Raw genomic sequence first — 17,382 nt, 5'->3', positions numbered from 1 at the left:
GGGGAGACACGGTGGGTGTACACTACGAAGCTGGACAAGTCCCAGCAATAACTGCTGCTCTAAGCAACACCTATACCACGGTTTGCTAAATTGTAAGGGGCAGGACTCTCTGAGAGCTTGACTGTAAGGTTACCAAAGGGAGACAGTCTCTTGAGGCTCAGAGAGGGGGCCCAATTAAATAACACCCTTCTTTGCTGCCCAAGTTCTGAATCAATTAAAAGACAGTTAACAGAGTACGAGATGACAAGTCAAAATGTCCTCTTTATTACTCATAAAGGCAGAGTTGGAAGGTATATAGAGGGAGACAAATGGGTCTCCTAACAGTGCATTCCAGAATTAGACACAATTCTCACCCAGTTTTAAAGAGTGCCAGAAAACTGCAGCGCCTTCTGCCCCTTGGCAGGGGACATGCCCCTGAAGAATCTACGGCAGGGAAGAGCAGAACAGAACATGTGCTCGCTCCCAAGAGATAGAAGAGGAGCGAGCTCATCTGTGCGTGCCAGAACTCACCAATCAGATAAATCAGTGCGATCTCCTGCCCAGAAGTGGGTGAGGGGATGGAGATAGGGCCAGGAGTGTTTCAGTATTATAGCTTCCTCCAGGTAGAAGGAAATCAAGAGGCAAAAGAAGCTTGCCTCCCTCTCCCCTCACAAGCATCTTTGTTCAGTATTGCAAAGCATTGCCTTCTATTGCCTGCCTAGTTTGTATTTCACAAAAACCAAATACGTGTTTCTTGTAGGTGCTAACCGAAGACGAAAGAGCCCTGTCTAGGAAGGCTCTGAGAGACATCTTGGATCAAGTGTATCAACCATTAGCAGTCCGAGAATTACTTATCCTCCAGGGAGGACCACCCCAGGTATGCATGCCTGGGAACTCTTGTGGGTGAATCTTTAATGATAGTGTGTGGTGTACTGTCTTCTTCTCCTGGGAAATTAATCTAGTTGAGTCTTATTTCATCTTTTAGATTGTTAAATGGTATTTGTAGAGCTAAATTACACTGACCTTTGGGATAATTTAAAAGGATATTTCTTTTAGTGGAATGATGGACACTGTTCCCAGGAATATTGTGATCATTTTTTAAGGCTTATGACAAAAATATATTTTATTCATTCTCACACTGGATCTTTTTTTTTTTTAAATTAAAATTTGGCTGTTTGACAATACGTTCTTCTGGCAGAAGTGTTTGGACATCTTATTCTTTGAATGGAGTATTTGAAGTCAAGAAATTAAAATTAGAGCTATTAATGGACTGTTCTTAGATCCATTTTTGAAAAACGTAATAGTATATATTCTGCTAGGCATCATATAGTTTCTTTTTTCATTAAAAATAATTATTTATCCAAAATGATTTAATTTGATGATGTAGCTGGATTTATCTATTTTCTTTCAGTACCTAAATTTTAGTTATGAGTTTAGGTGAGTAAAGCATGAAGGGCCAGAGGAATTGGCTGTAGGACCAGCTGAAGCTGGCTACAAAGATATCTCCTAGTTGAAGTCATTTTCATCTCGTCCTTAGAATATTACTGTAGGTGCACATTGGGCTCCTCTGGCTCATACTCTGCTTCTCTGAATGAGTCCACAGTTTGCCAGATTAAACCAAATACATTATAAGAGCATGATGAGAAACAGAGGCTCTGGAGTTAGGCACACTGGAATTCAACCCCAGGGTGCAGTTGTTTGGATTAGTAAAAGCCTTTCCATCCCTCAGCTTCCTTACCCATAGAATGGGGATGGGGATGACAATAGACCCTTCCTTATAAGTTCCTTTTGAGACTGTGGGGGAGGTACTCACCACAGTGCATGGCACATCATAACCCCTTCAATACATGGTAATTATTGATCTTCTTTAAATAAAAGAGAACAGGCTAGTTGGGATTAAATGTTTTTCTTTTACCAAGTTTTATGCTCACATAGTTAGACACAATGAATGACCACACCATAGTTTGCGTTCTAGCCCAAAATAAGGGACACGAAGTCTGTTTTGTTCATGGCGGCTCCACAGAGCTCTCAAAAAGGAGTTCTTGAAGAAATCGAACTCTTCTTGAAACTGCCATGTCAAAAGGAATCAGAGCAGCTGAGACCATGGAGGCAAGGACTAGTGTCCTCTCAGTGTTGTGAACTATCCTCTTAGTGGTGAGTCATGTTTATAGGAGTCTTCTTCGGAAGCTAGATTTGATTGGAAGGACTGCATTCAGATTGGTTACATTAACCTTGTGTCCCCCAAATCTGTATTTTATTCACAGACATGTTTGTCTATTTCTGGGTTTGAAATTTCACTTGATACTTCACTTGAAGAAGTTTCACTATATTTTTACTTTCTTAAAAGTGATGCTGAAGTAGGTTTTGTAAAGGAGTCTCTTTTTTTTTTTAAGGGAAAAATTTTGCTCTTTTGAAGTCTGTATAGCATACGGTTAATCATCAGTATGACTCAGTATATTTGTATATTTTTAATTTCTACATATCTGTTACACTGACATTCAGTTCATACCTTTCTCTTCCTTTTTCAGTCCTACACGGATGGGAAGACACAAGTTATGTGTCGGGCCCCAGCTTGGCTCCGGCGTCTGTGTGGGCAGCTCCTCTCTGAAAGGTTGATGAGACCCAGTGGTGTTCAGGCAGTAGTCCGGGGCATTTTGGAAGGAGCAGGTGGTAAGAAATAGATGTTTGTTACTTTGGTATCCACTTTCCTTTGAGTCACAGTGAAATATTGGTCTTTAGCATTTGACTGTAAAACCTGATGGAGACTAGACTTTGTGGAGAGTGAGGAGGTTAAACCTTAATGAGCTCCTTTTCCAAAGAAACTCATTTTCTTGCCATTCTTCCAAAAATAGTTGTGATACACTGCTCATGTTGTTGACTAATATTGTCAACTGTTTCGAATAACTTACACAATCAGAGGAAAACATTGCACAAAAAGTTTAAGTAAAACCCTATAGAAAACGTGAAATTCTCTGTGGAAAAGAGTCAGGGTGCTAAGAGTACTTCACCTCAGGACTTAAAATACGAAACAGTTCTCCTGAAGCTGGAGATACCCAAGAGATGCAAACTTTGGGATGAAATTTTAGATTCATTTCCACAATTATATTCCTTTAGTCCTCATTAATAGAAAGAAGGTTCATTATCATGTTAAGTATGGTAGTAGTTTTTAATTTATATTTTTTGATTTTTAAACAAAATCATACATGCACATAGTTTAAAGAGTCGATGGGTCTATAGGCTTTTAGAGAAAAATAGCAGTCCTTAGCAGCATTTCACTCCATTTCCCATCCTCGGAAGCAACCACTTTGATCATTTTTAGCAGGTTTCTTTTGGTATTTACCTCTTTTTTTCTAACTATAATGCGATTACAGCACTTTCTTAATTTTTCAGTTTTAGGCATCATCTATCAACTCATCATCAGTGAAAAAGGATTTTGTTATCTTTCACAACCCTACCATCATTCACCCAAGCATACTTCCCATCCCCTTAATATAGTCATATCTTTTTTTTTTTTTTTTTTTTTTGGTACGCGGGCCTCTCACTGCTGTGGCCTCTCCCGCTGCGGAGCACAGGCTCTGGACGCGCAGGCTCAGCGGCCATGGCTCACGGGCCCAGCAGCTCCGCGGCATGTGGGATCCTCCCAGAGCAGGGCATGAACCCGTGTCCCCTGCATTGGCAGGTGGACTCTCAACCACTGCGCCACCAGGGATGCCCTATAGTCATATCTTAGTTTTGGTTAGATCAATATTCAGTGTTTATACTCTTCTGTGTGATTACTATATACAGCTGAGCTACTGTAGTATACTTTTTTACACACTTTTGTACTTGGAGTTAATAGCTATCTGTTTTGTTTGTCTGCTTAGTTTTGTATGTACTTACCACTAATCTGTTTTCAGACTGTGTCCCAGTTGTTTAAATCTCCTTTTAATACATTCAAATACATTAGCTATTCTATCCGTTTTATCTTCTTGAAGACATCTCTGTCTCTGAGTCTTCTGTTATTTGGACTAATTACCTCCACAAAGCTGTCATCCTAGGATCTCCCTTCACCTTTTTCCTGGTGATCCCCTTGGCTTTCTTTTGTATTTGGTCCCTTGTCTCCTGTATCCCCTGCACGTTAATTTCCTATTGCTGCTGTAACAAATTACCACAAACTTAATTGCCTTTTGATGGAAATAACATTTAAACTGAGTCCTGAATGCTGAGTAGGAATATGTTCATTGAAGAGTGAGGGAAGACTGTATAGTTAGAGAGGATCCATGTATGAAGGAACTGACATAGGAAAGAACAGTGTTTTTGAGGAAATTTCAGTATGGGTAGAGCAGGGAGGGTAGAGAGTGCAGGGAAAGTGGTATGAGATGAGGGAGGGGTGTGAAATGAGGGTGGAGGGGTGGGCAGGAGCCACATCATGGAGGCATTTAGGCCTACTTCAGGGTTTTGAACTTTATTCTGAGGGCAATGAGATACCACTGGAGGGTTTTAAGGAGAGAGACAGGATCCAATCTACAGTTTAGAAATATATTTCTGGATGTATTGTGAAGAATGGGTTGAGTAAGAGCAGAAGTGGGGAAAACAGTTAAGAAGAAGCAGTCATCTGAGAGATCACAGTGGCTTGGATCAATGCGGTGGCAGTGGAAATGCAGAGAAATGAATGAATATAAGACGTATTTAAGGGAAGAGTTGCCAGAACTTAATGAAGGGCTGGTTATGTGGGGAGGGAGGAGGAGAGAGAGAATCGATCTTGACTTTCCATTTCTGGGGTGGTCAATGTACCTTGGTCCTGTCGGACAAAAGTGAGGTCAGTGTGGTTGGCAGACATTGGTAGATTTGGTCTGCAGTGGCTGTAATGTTGCCTCCCCAGTTCTGCCTGCAGTGGCTTCTAGGACCCATGAAATGGAAAATTAACAGTTACCTGTGAGAAGTTGTCACATGCAGATAGGTCCTTGCATCTTCTTTTTCCAGAGAAAGCTTAGACTTCACCCAAGGGCATGCAAATTGGGGAGCTTCTATAAGAAACTTAGAACCCTAATTTTGCTACTTATTCGTATATGAATATATATATGGTTTATTCTCAGTGATTTGAGGCAGTTTATATTTACTCGCATATTTGCCATTTCTGGTGTTCTTCGTTTCTTTGTGTAGATCCAAATTTTAATTCAAATTTCCTTCTGCCTGAAGAACTCTAACCTTTTTTATAGTGCAGATCTACTGGCAATGAATCCCCTTAGCTCTTGTTTGTTTGAAAAAGCCTATTTCACCATCTTTTTTGAAAATATTTTTGCTGGATACAGAACTCTAGGTTGATCGCTTTTTCTTTTAGTGCTTTAAAGATGTTACTCCATTGTCTTCTGGCTTGCATGATTTCTGATGCAAAGTCTACTGTCATTTTTGTCTTTGTTCCTCTGTATCTGATACACCTTTTTTTTCTAGCTGCTTTTAAGATTTTTCTGTTTATCACTGGTTTTTAGAAATTTTATTATGATATGCCTTGGTGTGGGTGGTTTTCTTCATGTTTTTTCTGCTTAAGTTTTCTTAAGCTTCTTGGAGCTGAGGGTTTATAGTTTTCATCATATTTGGAAATTTCTCAGACATTATCTTCAAATATTTTTTTTCTGTCTTCCCTTCTTTTTTCTTTCTGGAATTTGAATTATACCTAATATTATACTTAATATTGTCCTAAAAGATAGTGTTTCTCTGTTGATTTCTTTTAGTCTTTTTCTCTCTGTGTTTCATTTTGGATAATTTCTATTGCTACATGTTCAAGTTTATTAATCTTTTATTCTGCAGTATCTAATCTGCTGTTAATTCCATCTGCCATATTTTTCATTTCAGATTTTTTTTTTTTTTGGCTGCACTACACGGCTTGTGGGATCTTAGTTTCCTGAACACGGATTGAACCTCGGTCCTTGGCACTGAGAGCGCAGAATCCTAACCACTGGACCGCCAGGGAATTTCCCTCATTTATTAGGTTTTTCATTACTACAGGTCCAGTTTGGGTCTTTTTAATATCTTCCATTTCTTTCCTCATTATGATCATTCTTTTCTTTACCTTTTTGAAAATAGAGAATAAGTTTATAATAGCTGTTTAATGTCCTTGTCTCCTAATTGTCACCTCTGTTTTTATGTGTCTGTTTTTACTGATTTTTCCTTCTTGTTATGTTCCTTTTTGCTTCTTTGCATACCTAGTAGGTTTTTTAAATTGAGAAGTTATTCACATACCATAAAATTTACTCTTTTAAAGAGTACAGTTTAATGGTTTTTAGTATATTCACAGAGTTGTGTAACCATCACCAATATCTAATTCCAAAACATTTTCATCATTCCCCCCAAAAAACCTCTTACCCATTAGCAATCACTCCCCATTCTCCCCTCCTCCAAACCTTTGTAAGCACTAATCTACTTTCCGTCTTGATGGATTTGCCTATTCTAGGTATTTCATCCAAATGGAATCATGCAATATGTGGTCTTTGGTGTCTGGTTTGAGTCACTTAGCATAATGTTATACCATGAATCAGTCCTTTGTTCCTTTTTATGACTGAAAATATTTCACTGAATGGATATGCCTGGTAATTTTTTTTTTAATTTATTTATTTTATTTTTGGCTGCGTTGGGTCTTCGTTGCTGTGCACGGGCTTTGTCTAGTTGCAGCGAGCGGGGGCTACTCATTGAGGTGCATGGGCTTCTCATTGCAGTGGCTTCTTTTGTTGTGGGGCATGGGCTCTAGGCATGTGAGCTTCAGTAGTTGTGGCATGTGGGCTAAGTAGTTGTGGCTCGTGGGCTCTAGAGCTCAGGATCATTAGTTGTGGTGCACGGGCTTAGTTGCTCTGCAGCATGTGGGATCTTCCCGGACCTGGGATTGAACCCACGTTCCCTGCATTGGCAGGCAGATTCTTAACCACTGCGCCACCAGGGAAGTCCCTTGCCTGGTAATTTTTTTTTTTTTTTTTTTTTTGCGGTACGCGAGCACAGGCTCCGGACGCGCAGACTCAGCCGCCATGGCTCACGGGCCCAGTCGCTCTGCGGCATGTGGGATCTTCCCGGACCGGGGCATGAACCCGTGTCCCCTGCATCGGCAGGCGGACTCTCAACCACTGCGCCACCAGGGAAGCCCTCCTGGTAATTTTTTAATGTATATTGGATGTTTTAATTTTACCTTGTTGGGTGCTAGATTTTGTTGTATTCCTTTGTTGGGTTTTGTTCTGGGATGCAGTTAATTTTCTTAGAATCAGTTTGAGCCCTTCAATCCTGGCTTTTAAGCCTTGTTACTGTGGGTCTAAAGCAGCCTTTAACCCAAGGTAATTTGGCACCACTACTAAGGTAATACCTTTCTGATATTCTGTATATTAGGAGGCTTTCCCATGCTCACTAGTGGGAACATAAACTATTCCAAGCCCTGTGTGAACTGTGGGGATTGTTCCCCCTACTCCTTTCTGTGGTTCTTTGCCTTGGATTTTTTCTCTCACACACATACACAGATCATACTCCATGAAAGACTTGAGAGAGGATTCCCCTGCAGATCTCTGGAGCTCCCTCTTTGTGTAGCTTTCACTTCTCTGGTGTTTTGCCCTGAAAATTCTGTTTTGGTCTCCCTGAACTCTGAACTGTGTTTCTTTAATTCAACAAGGTGGCAGGCTTCGTTTGGGCTCTCCTTAGCTGTGGTGTAGCCTCAAAACTCTCTCTAGGTAATAGACTAGGGTATTCATGGGACTCACTTTTTTGCTTCCATTCTCTTAGGGTTCAGTGTTCTTGGGCTGCTTGTTGTCCAGTGTCTGAAAACCATTGTTTACGTATTTTGTCCCATTTTCTAATCATCTAAGATGGTAAGGTAAATTTGGGACCTGTTACTCCACAGTTTTGGTTTAAGACAGTTTGAGGGCTTCCCTGGTGGCGCAGTGGTTAAGAATCCACCTGCCAATGCAGGAGTCATGGGTTCGAGTCCTGGTCCAGGAAGATCCCACACACCACAGAGCAGCTAAGCCTGTGCGTGACAGCTACTGAGCCTGCGCTCTAGAGCCTGCAAGCGAGCCACAACTACTGAGCCCATGTGCCACAACTACTGAAGCCTGCATGCCTAAAGCCCGTGCTCTGCAACAGGAGAAGCCACCACAGTGAGAAGCCTGCGCACCACAACGAAGAGTAGCCCCCGCTTGCCGCAACTAGAGAAAGCCCGTGTGCAGCAACAAAGACCCAACACAGCCAAAAGAAAAAAAAGAAAAGACACTTTGAAATACATGACGTATATAAAGAGACAGAATAATAATATTAATCATTTAAAAAGTAATAAATACTAAGAAGAAGCTAGTGTTCAAGTCGTATGAATAATATCATTACAATGGTTAAGTGCTGCTTTTTTCTGAGCCTCGCAGAAACCAACATCAAAAGGAAAGTACGGAGGGATAGCTTATCTTACAGAGGAAATTAACAGCTTTCAGTAGGGAAAAAATAGTTCTTACTGTAAATTTTAAGGACCTTCTGTGGGGAACTGCGATGGGTTTTTGATATCTCTATCCATTGCTGACAGCCGGGGCGGCTGGTGGGAGTGATGCTGAGGCCACAGCTGCCGATTGGAAGAAGTGTGACCTGATTGCAAAGATTTTGGCCTCTTGTCCCCAGCAGTCTGTTTCACCAGAGGATTATTATAGAGATATCTGCCCCCAGGTAAATCATTTTGTTTCTTTTGACTGTTTGAGGATTATCTGCTTATTTATAAAAAGAGGACTTTTAATGTTCGTCTGATATTGAGTTAAAAACAATATAATGTTTAAGTTTATTATTCAGTGAGGGGCCTTCTTAATAACTGATTAAAAACCTGTGGGAGAGACTGACCTGTTAGGTTTCAGAACCCCTAACCATTAATAACTGACTAGCTTGCTCTCAGAGCTGGAATATGAAACTACAGTTTCATCATATTCATTATCTTTTCTGTGTTTTTTATTAGTTTTTTAAAAAAATAGGTGTTTAATAAACGAGGTAAATTAACATGGTACACAATTTAAAAGCACAAAAGAGTAAATGGAAAAGTAAGTCTCCCTCCCGTCTCTGTACCAATTTCTTATTTATTTTGCAGAGGTAGTCTGTGTATCATGTGTATACAACTATATGTGTGTATATCTGTGTATATATTCTAATTTTTATCCAAATGATAACATGCTCCACACACTGTTTTTCAGTTTTGCTTTTCTCACTTAACAGTGTACCTTAGAGATCATTTCATCATTCTTTTTCTTGGGTACATAGGTATTTCATCATATTATGTACCATAATTTATTTAACTAGCTTCCTATTTTTTTTAATAAATAAATAAATAAATTTATTTATTTTTGGCTGCATTGGGTCTTCGTTGCTGTGCACAGGCTTTCTCTAGTTGCAGCAAGCAGGGGCTACTCTTTGTTACAGTGTGCAGGCTTGTCATTTTGGTGGCTTCTCTTGTTGTGGAGCATGGGCTCTAGGTGCACAGGCTTCAGTAGTTGTGGCACGTGGGCTTAGTAATTGTGGCTCGCGGGCTCTAGAGCGCAGGCTCAGTAGTTGTGGCACAGGGGCTTAGTTGCTCCGCGGCATGTGGGATCTTCCCACACCAGGGCTCGAACCCGTGTCCGCTGCATTGGCAGGCGGATTCTTAACCACTGCACCACCAGGGAAGCCCTACCTACCTTCCTATTAATGGACATTTAAGTTGTTTCCATTCTTTTGCTGTTACAAACTATGTTCCAGTTAATATCTATAAATCTTGCCTATGTGCAAGTATTATCACAGGGAAAATTCTTAGAATTGACATCACTGGCTTAAAGGGTATGTGTATTTAAATTTTTGATTGATATTATTTATGTATCTGTTTTCCCACACTTTTGCCTATGCAATGTGTTACAAAACTTTTCTTTGTTAATCTGATTAGGTGAAAGTGTGGAAGGAGTGTTCTTAGTCAGCACTCCCCATGCGTTTAGATGTAAGATATGCCTTTTGGAGTACAGTGTGAAGAAAGTCATTCAGTTGTTATGCTGGTCTGCGGGATTCTCATGGGTAGGCATGCATGGGAACAAATATCACAATGCAAAATCTTATATTGGAAAATATTAAGTATAAATTATCTTACAGGATAAAGTTATCATTTGCAATGATGAGTAAATATTTTCCAAAACTAGTAGCTATAGTTTGGGCACTTAAGGAAATGATAAAATCAAGTCATAGGTTTTAATCTTACTTAGTCTCTCTTTGGCAGTGTCAGAGGTCACATACAGTTTTTGAACAGAAGATTCTCCTGTCTACAAAAAGTACAAGAGTCAGTTTTAAGCCAGGAACAGAATGTGCTTTTCAGTTGGGTGCTTAAACTCAAGCACGAGAGATCAGTGTTTATTTTTGAGAATAAAGTAGACTTTTGTTCAGAACTGACAGGCTCTTCAGATTCTGAATATATTTATACACCTTGACCCCATAATTGCTAGTTATCATAGCAAAATTTTGGGGAAAAACTGAATATCTGGAAATAATATTTTTGAGGAATTTATAACAGTATGAGAAGGTTTCAGCAATACACAAAACTGAATATTAAGTATAGCCTTAATTGAAAAGAAAAAAGAATTATACAGGAAACATAGTGGAAAAAAATACACCCAAAATGTTTATAGTAATTTGGGAAGATTTAATTTTCTTCTTAAAAATTTATTCTCCAAATTTCCTACAATGAGCACGTATTTTATAAATCTGATAAAATTTTTTAATAAAAACACAGCTCCTTCAGTTCTCATACCCTTTGACACTGGGTTGTTAAATTAAAAAAAAAAACTTCTATTGGATCAGTGTTACTGCAGTAAATTTATTTTTTGCTGTAAAGAAATTAATGTGTTGTCTTCTTAGTTAATGTCATGCTTCTTGCAAAGAGCCTGGTATTTACTTCATGTAATTTTTCTTTTAGATTTTGGATTTATTTCACTTTCAAGATAAATTGACAGGACTACAATTTCAGAGAGTTGCCACCACTACCTTTATAACTATGTCAAGAGAACGGCCACAACTGGCAGCAAAGTACTTACTTCAGCCAGTGTTAGCTCCTCTTCATCGATGTTTAAATACAGCAGGTAAAGAAGGAAGTCTGGTGGTTCGCTGTCCCTCTAAAGGACCTTCTTCCGTGTTTTGGATTTAAATAACTTAAGTCTATGGTAGTTCATTGTCTTTAATTTTACTTTTTGTTCCCCCAATTTTTTGTTTTGAAAAATCCACTTCATAAAAGTTCTAAGAAGAATGCAGTGTCCTACCCCTATATACTTCACATAGTTAACATTTTGACATGTTCACTTTCTCTTTCTCTCTTCCTACACACATACGTATTTTTTTTCTGAAGCATTTGAGAGTTAGTTGCAGACGTCGAATATACAGACTTTATTCAAATCTTTTATTTGTCTCAAGAATTTCCTTTATAGCTGTTTTTTAAAAATTACATTGCATTTACTTGTTATGTCTTTTTAGTTTTCTGTAATGTAGAATAGATCCCTAATAGTCTTTCACTCTGACACTTTTGAAGCCCAGGTTATAGAATGTTCTTCAATTTGTATTTGTCTCATTGTTTCCTCTTGATTAGATCCAGGTTAACATTTTGGCAGGAGTACTACATATGATGGTTTTTTTTTTTTTAGTCCATCAGATTAGGGGCACATGTTATCAGTTTATTCCATTATTAGTGATGTTAAATTTGACTATTTGATTAAAGTGGTAGCAACCAGATTTCTCCACTGTAAAAATACCTTCCTCCCTTTGTAATTAATAATAATCTGTGGGATGATAGATGTATGAGACAGTGTGAATATCCTGTTTCCCAACAGTCCTTCATACTGTGGTTTAGTATCCACTGATGATTTTTGCTCATAAAATGGTGACTTTCTATTTTTTTTATTGTTTCTAATTTGTTAGTTGGTATTCTTCTGTAAGGAAGAGCTTTTCTTTCCTCCTTGCCTCATCTCTTTTTAAAAGAATAATTATTTAAGTATCAATACACATTCATAGATTCTTTTTTTATTCAGTGGGTGACTGAGCATTCCTATCATTCATTTTGAAGCTTAAAGTTTCCCAGATTTGGCCAGTTTTAATGTGTTAAAAGATTGACATTTTCAGCACTTCCCGCAGTGTGTGTTCATGCTTTATTGAGATTAATGCTGGGATACAGAGTATCATTTCAGCATTCTTAGTGAGTAAAAAAAACCTTTCCATATAGTCTTTTCTGAGATTAAAAATAAAGAGAAAAATTGATGTTGTGGTTAAGCCCAATTTAGTTCTGTTGTAGACTTTGTATAAAAGTCATTTACAGGGTAAATTTTTCTGAGTGTGTTTAGAGGGGTTTAGGTGGGTGAGAATAGAGAAAATCTAATTCTTGTGCATAGTAAGCACGAGATTGAGCTTTGGTGGAGTGAAATTCGTGATTATTCAGACATGATAAACGAATTTGAATAAATAATTAAAATTCCTTTATACATTTAATAAAAATCTAGCCTAGAATTAGTATTTCTTCAAAAAATGATTCAAAAAATGAAGTATTATTTCTGTTGGCCCTTGTCATTAAGGCCTAGCATTTATATCTAATTTCATGTGTTAAGACTATACCTCAATACTAATCTATTTATCTTCTTGTCTGTGACTGACTAGGTGTTTCCTTTAGTCTGGAGTGTGTTCTCAAAGTGTGGTCCCAGGACCAGCAGCATCAGCATCACCTGGGAATTTATTAGAAATACAACTTCTTGGGCTCCACCACAGACCTACTGAATTAGAAACTCTGATGTGGGACCCAACACTGTTTTAAAAGGCCTTTTTGGTAATTCAAGTGTGTGTTCAAGTTTGACCCCTGGTCTAGAGCACTGTGCTTGGGACGCCTAGATTCAGTCCAGTTGTGGGTCAATTATTTTTGTCCTGGGCCTTGTTCATTCATTCAAAGAATATTTATTGGACACCTATTTACCCTGCATTTTCATGTGTTAGGTTATATCTGTAACACCAGCTACATGTTTTGCATATACAATCTATTGATAACAAAAAGGATTGGGTAAGAATATGACTGATCTTATATATATACCCCATCATTGCCCCTGGAAAAACAATCTCTAAAGTATAAGCTTTCTTATTTTGTTTTACATATTGCATCACATTTTTAGGACTATGTGGCAATTATGATGAATTATCATATTTTATCAATTCCAAGATGCACTTTTTTTCACATTAAAAAAATTTTATTTTCGAAATCTTTTTCACATTTTAGCAACTCTAATTGCCCATCTCACAATCATTGTTGGCCAGGTAGCAATTGTGGCATTGTTGTGCCCGCAAATGAGCGTTAAAATTTGTAGAATGGATGTCAGTGACTTAGAAGAAAATCTTGAAGACAATAGTAAAGTGGAGGACTCTTAAGGATATCACATCACTGTACTCTGTGGCACAGAGAACGATATATTATGGCAAAACACAGATACCGGTAATGGTGTTGAAATGTTTCAGAAGAGTTGGACACTTAATGTGCAGTTTTAATTCCTTATCCTGTTTATTCCAATTATTTAGCTTGTATCAAGAATGATAGGGAATTCCCTGGCAGTCCAGTGGTTAGGGCTTCGTACTTCCACTACATGGGACGCAGGGTCGACCCATGGTCGGGGAACTAACATCCTGCATGCTGCATGGAGTGGACAAAGGAAAAAAAAAATGACATATAACAATACTGTATAAAATAAATCTAGGAGAGTTCTCTTAATACTTTTTTTAAAAAGCTCTGTTTTAAAACTTTTTTTTTCTTGGCCACACCAAGCAGCATGTGGGATCTTGGTTCCCTGACAAGGGATTGAACCTGTACCCCCTGCAGTGGAAGCTCGGAGTGTTAACCACTGGACCGCCGGGGAAGTCCCTTAAAACTTTTTAAAGGGAAATTTTCAAACACATGTACAGAGAATAGTATAATGAACACCTGTGTACCAGTCACCCAGACACAACCATTGATTCTGCCGTTTTCACTTAATTTAATGTCCAACTTTTCATTCATTAATTTAAAATTAAAATCCCAAGTGATAATGTTTCATAGGTTACTTGGCAGTGTTTTTTTCTTTCTTAGTGATACATAAAATAACAATGCATGTTTATAATCAATGAAACATTCTGTGAAATATTGTATTTGAATGATGCTGTATTGTAACTATGTTGATTTTCTAATTTTAGCTGTTACTTCCTGAACTTTCTAGTAAAACTTTTTTCCTTAGGCTCAGCTTCTTCTATTCAATGAGGTGCTGAGTGTGGGTAATTTTGTTTTTTTTTCCTTAGAGGTTTCAGAGAGTGACATGGTGCCAGGGACCATTTTGGTGACAGAAGAAGAACTTAGTAGATGTATTGAGGATGTATATAAGGTTGGTAATTTGAGTCACTAGTGTTTTCAGTTAATATTTGTACTTAGTCTTTTAAAATAATTTTGCCTTTTAAACTGGTACTTCAAGAATTGGAATGACTAATCTTAAATTCCAAACCATCAAACCATCAAAATCTTTTTACCTTGAAAACTGGAAACTGTAAGTTGTTAGTGAAAAAACTGATACATTTTGAAACTCTGTCAATTTCATCATTTACTCTGAATCTTAAACAGTTCAGATTCTCTAAGTGACACATGCCACTGATGAAAGTGTGTCTTTGAAGGAATTGACAAAGGAATTTGCAATACAAATACAAATGCAATACAAATTGACAAAAAATTTGCAATTTTATGTGCCGTACGTTTACCCATTTACAGTGTGCGAATCAGTGGCCTTTTAGTATATTCACAGATTTGTGCAGCTGTCATCACAGTCAACTTTAGGACATTTCATTACCCCAAAAGAAACCCACACCACTCCCCACATCCCAGTGTTAGGCAGCCACTAATCTACTTTCTGTCTCTATAGATTAGCCTATTCTGAACATTGCATATAAATGGAGTCATACAATATGTAGTCTTTTGTGATTAGCTTCTTTCACTTAACGTGATGCTTTAAAGGTTCATCTCGATTGTAGCATGAAGCAGTACTTCACTCCTTTTTATTGCTGAATAGTATTCTGTTATAAGTATTTACCATATTTTGTTTATCCATTCACCATTTGATGGACATTTGGGTTCTACATCTTGGCTATTATGAATAATGCTGCTATGGACATTTGTGTACAAGTTATTTGTGTACATATGTTTTCATTTCTCCTGGGTATATACCTGGGAGTGGAATTGCTGGATCATATGGTAACTCTATGTTTAACCATTTGAGGTACTGTCAGATCATTTTCAAAGGGGTTGCACCATTTTACATTGCCCCCAGCAGTGTATGAGGGTGTAAAGTAAATCTTAAATCATGTTCTTTCAGATAAGAAAGAGCTTTTGTTTTGGTTTGGTTTAAGCTTTATGTATGATACTAATAAATTTGTAGATATAAATATATGCTGCTTAAAAATTCAAAACTCATTCTCAGTAACACTCACTTTTTACTAAAAGTTGGGTATTTACTACCCTTTTATTTAATTTTGCTGTTAAAAAAACCAGAGTACACCCTTTACAATGTTGACCTGGCACACAAGTGTAGAATTAAATTGTTCATAGATAAAACAGGACCTGATGACTTAGTGGCTATAATGCTGTTTCTATTTTTTAATGCCTCATTTTAGAGACTTACGAAAAGAAAGTTCTTATATCTTGTTCTACCTGTTGGTAGGCAGGGACTTTTCAGATAATATGAAGACAAGGAATTATACAGAGCAATCTAGAAAGCAAACTTTCTGAATTAGAGAATAAAGCCCAAATAACTTTTAGAAAGGTTATCTTCAGTCATATTCCATCTAAGAAATATCATGATGAAAAATTGTAAAATAGCCAGGTGTGGAATGTTAGAAAGACTTGAAAGTGCTGGTAGGAGTAGGACTAATTTTGTCTAAACTTTGGTACAAACCCCTCATAGTGTTAGGTAGATGTCAATAAATTGCTTTTAGGAGGAAAGGAAAGCAAAACAACTTCTTTCTGGCAAGTGAATTAGCCTCTAAAAATCAGAGAGATTGAGAAATAGTCCTTGCCATTTCTCCTATTGTTGCCCCCCATAAGGCGGGAAAAACCCTCATTGTTCGGTGAACAGTTTAATGAATTAAAAACCTCCTGGAGAGACAAGCAAAACATTAGTTTGCTGTAGACACTTGGTTTTGCACAAGGGCTGGGACTGTCTTGAAAGCAGGAAGGGGTGTAGAAGTTTATTCTCTCTACAAGGTTTTGGCAGCTCAGCTGCAGAGGGAAAACAGAGGAAATGTGTACGTTGGAGGAAAATGGTAAACATTGTGTAGAATTTAGCAACAAAGAGTATGTTGTCTTTATTAACTTTCTGCTAATACTAAATTATAGAGTACAGCTCAAAGGCAGGAAATAAGGAAAACATCTGGGATGGTTGAATTGATCCAGCAACTCACTCGGTAACAAGAGGGTACAAGAGGGTGTTTTAATTTTAGAGAGGCATTTGGGAACATTTCCAGCTCTGGTGTTCTCTCTCTCTCTCTCGCTCTCTCTCTCTCTCTCTCCTTTTCTTTTTAACAGATTTATTGAGATGGAACTCACATACCTCACAATTCACCGATTTAAGTGCTCATTTCAGTGTTTTTGGTATTTCACAGTGTTGTGCAACCATCACCACAATCTAATTTTAGAATATTTTTATCCCTCCTGAAAGGACTCCATACTTATTAGCTGTAACCTCCCATTCTCTCCACTTTGCCCCCAGCCCTAGGCAACCACTAATATACTTTCTGTCTCTGTAGATTTGCCTATTCTGGACATTTTATATAAATGAAATCATATAATATGTGGTCTTTTGTAGTTGGCTCTTCAGTGTTTTTAAGATTCATCCGTATTTTATCATGAAGCAGTACTTCATACCTTTTAATGCCAAATGGTGTTCTGTTGTATGGTTATATCACATTTTGTTACCTGTTTATCAGCTGATGGAAATTTGTGTTGTTTCCACATTTTGGAGTGTTATGAACAGTGTTGCTGTGGACATTCATGTACAGGTTTTTGTGTGTATGTATGTTGTCATTTCTCTTGGGTGTATACATAGGAGTGGAATTGCTGGATCATATGGTAACTCTATGTTTAACCTTTTGAGGTACTGCCAGATCATTTTCTAAAGTGGCCACACCATTCTACATTCCCACCAGCAATATATGAGAATTCCAGTTTATCCAGATTATGGTCAACGTTTGTTATCATCCTTTTTTAAAAAATAGCCTTCCTAGTGGGAGTAAAGTAACATCTCCTTGTGGCTTTGATTTACATTTCCCTAATGACTAATGATGTTGAACAGCCTGTCATGTGCTTATTGGCCATTTGGATGTCTTCCTTGGAGAAATTTCTGTTAAAGAACCTTTGCCCATTTTTATTTTTTAAAA

General features: G+C 37.9%; 1 protein-coding gene across 6 annotated transcripts in view; it reads left to right on the top strand.

The window, feature by feature from the left end:
• The window catches only part of HAS3 (hyaluronan synthase 3), a 198,238-nt gene that overhangs the window by 14,566 nt on the left and 166,290 nt on the right, over nucleotides 1–17,382 (top strand). For 5 of the 6 annotated variants that reach the window (XM_019935618.3, XM_073796869.1, XM_019935617.3 and 2 more), the window contains exons 3-7: nucleotides 740–856; nucleotides 2,508–2,649; nucleotides 8,501–8,637; nucleotides 10,889–11,051; nucleotides 14,263–14,345. In XM_019935618.3, the coding sequence (XP_019791177.1) occupies nucleotides 740–856; nucleotides 2,508–2,649; nucleotides 8,501–8,637; nucleotides 10,889–11,051; nucleotides 14,263–14,345 (642 nt within the window). Of the gene's footprint in view, nucleotides 1–739; nucleotides 857–2,507; nucleotides 2,650–5,811; nucleotides 8,638–10,888; nucleotides 11,052–14,262; nucleotides 14,346–17,382 lie in introns of those variants that run through there. The other variant, XM_073796870.1, reaches the window with a different exon arrangement.

The sequence above is a fragment of the Tursiops truncatus genome, chromosome 19 (genome assembly GCF_011762595.2).
Source record: "Tursiops truncatus isolate mTurTru1 chromosome 19, mTurTru1.mat.Y, whole genome shotgun sequence".
Taxonomy (NCBI): domain Eukaryota; kingdom Metazoa; phylum Chordata; class Mammalia; order Artiodactyla; family Delphinidae; genus Tursiops; species Tursiops truncatus.
This window is presented reverse-complemented; position numbering and strand designations above follow the sequence as displayed.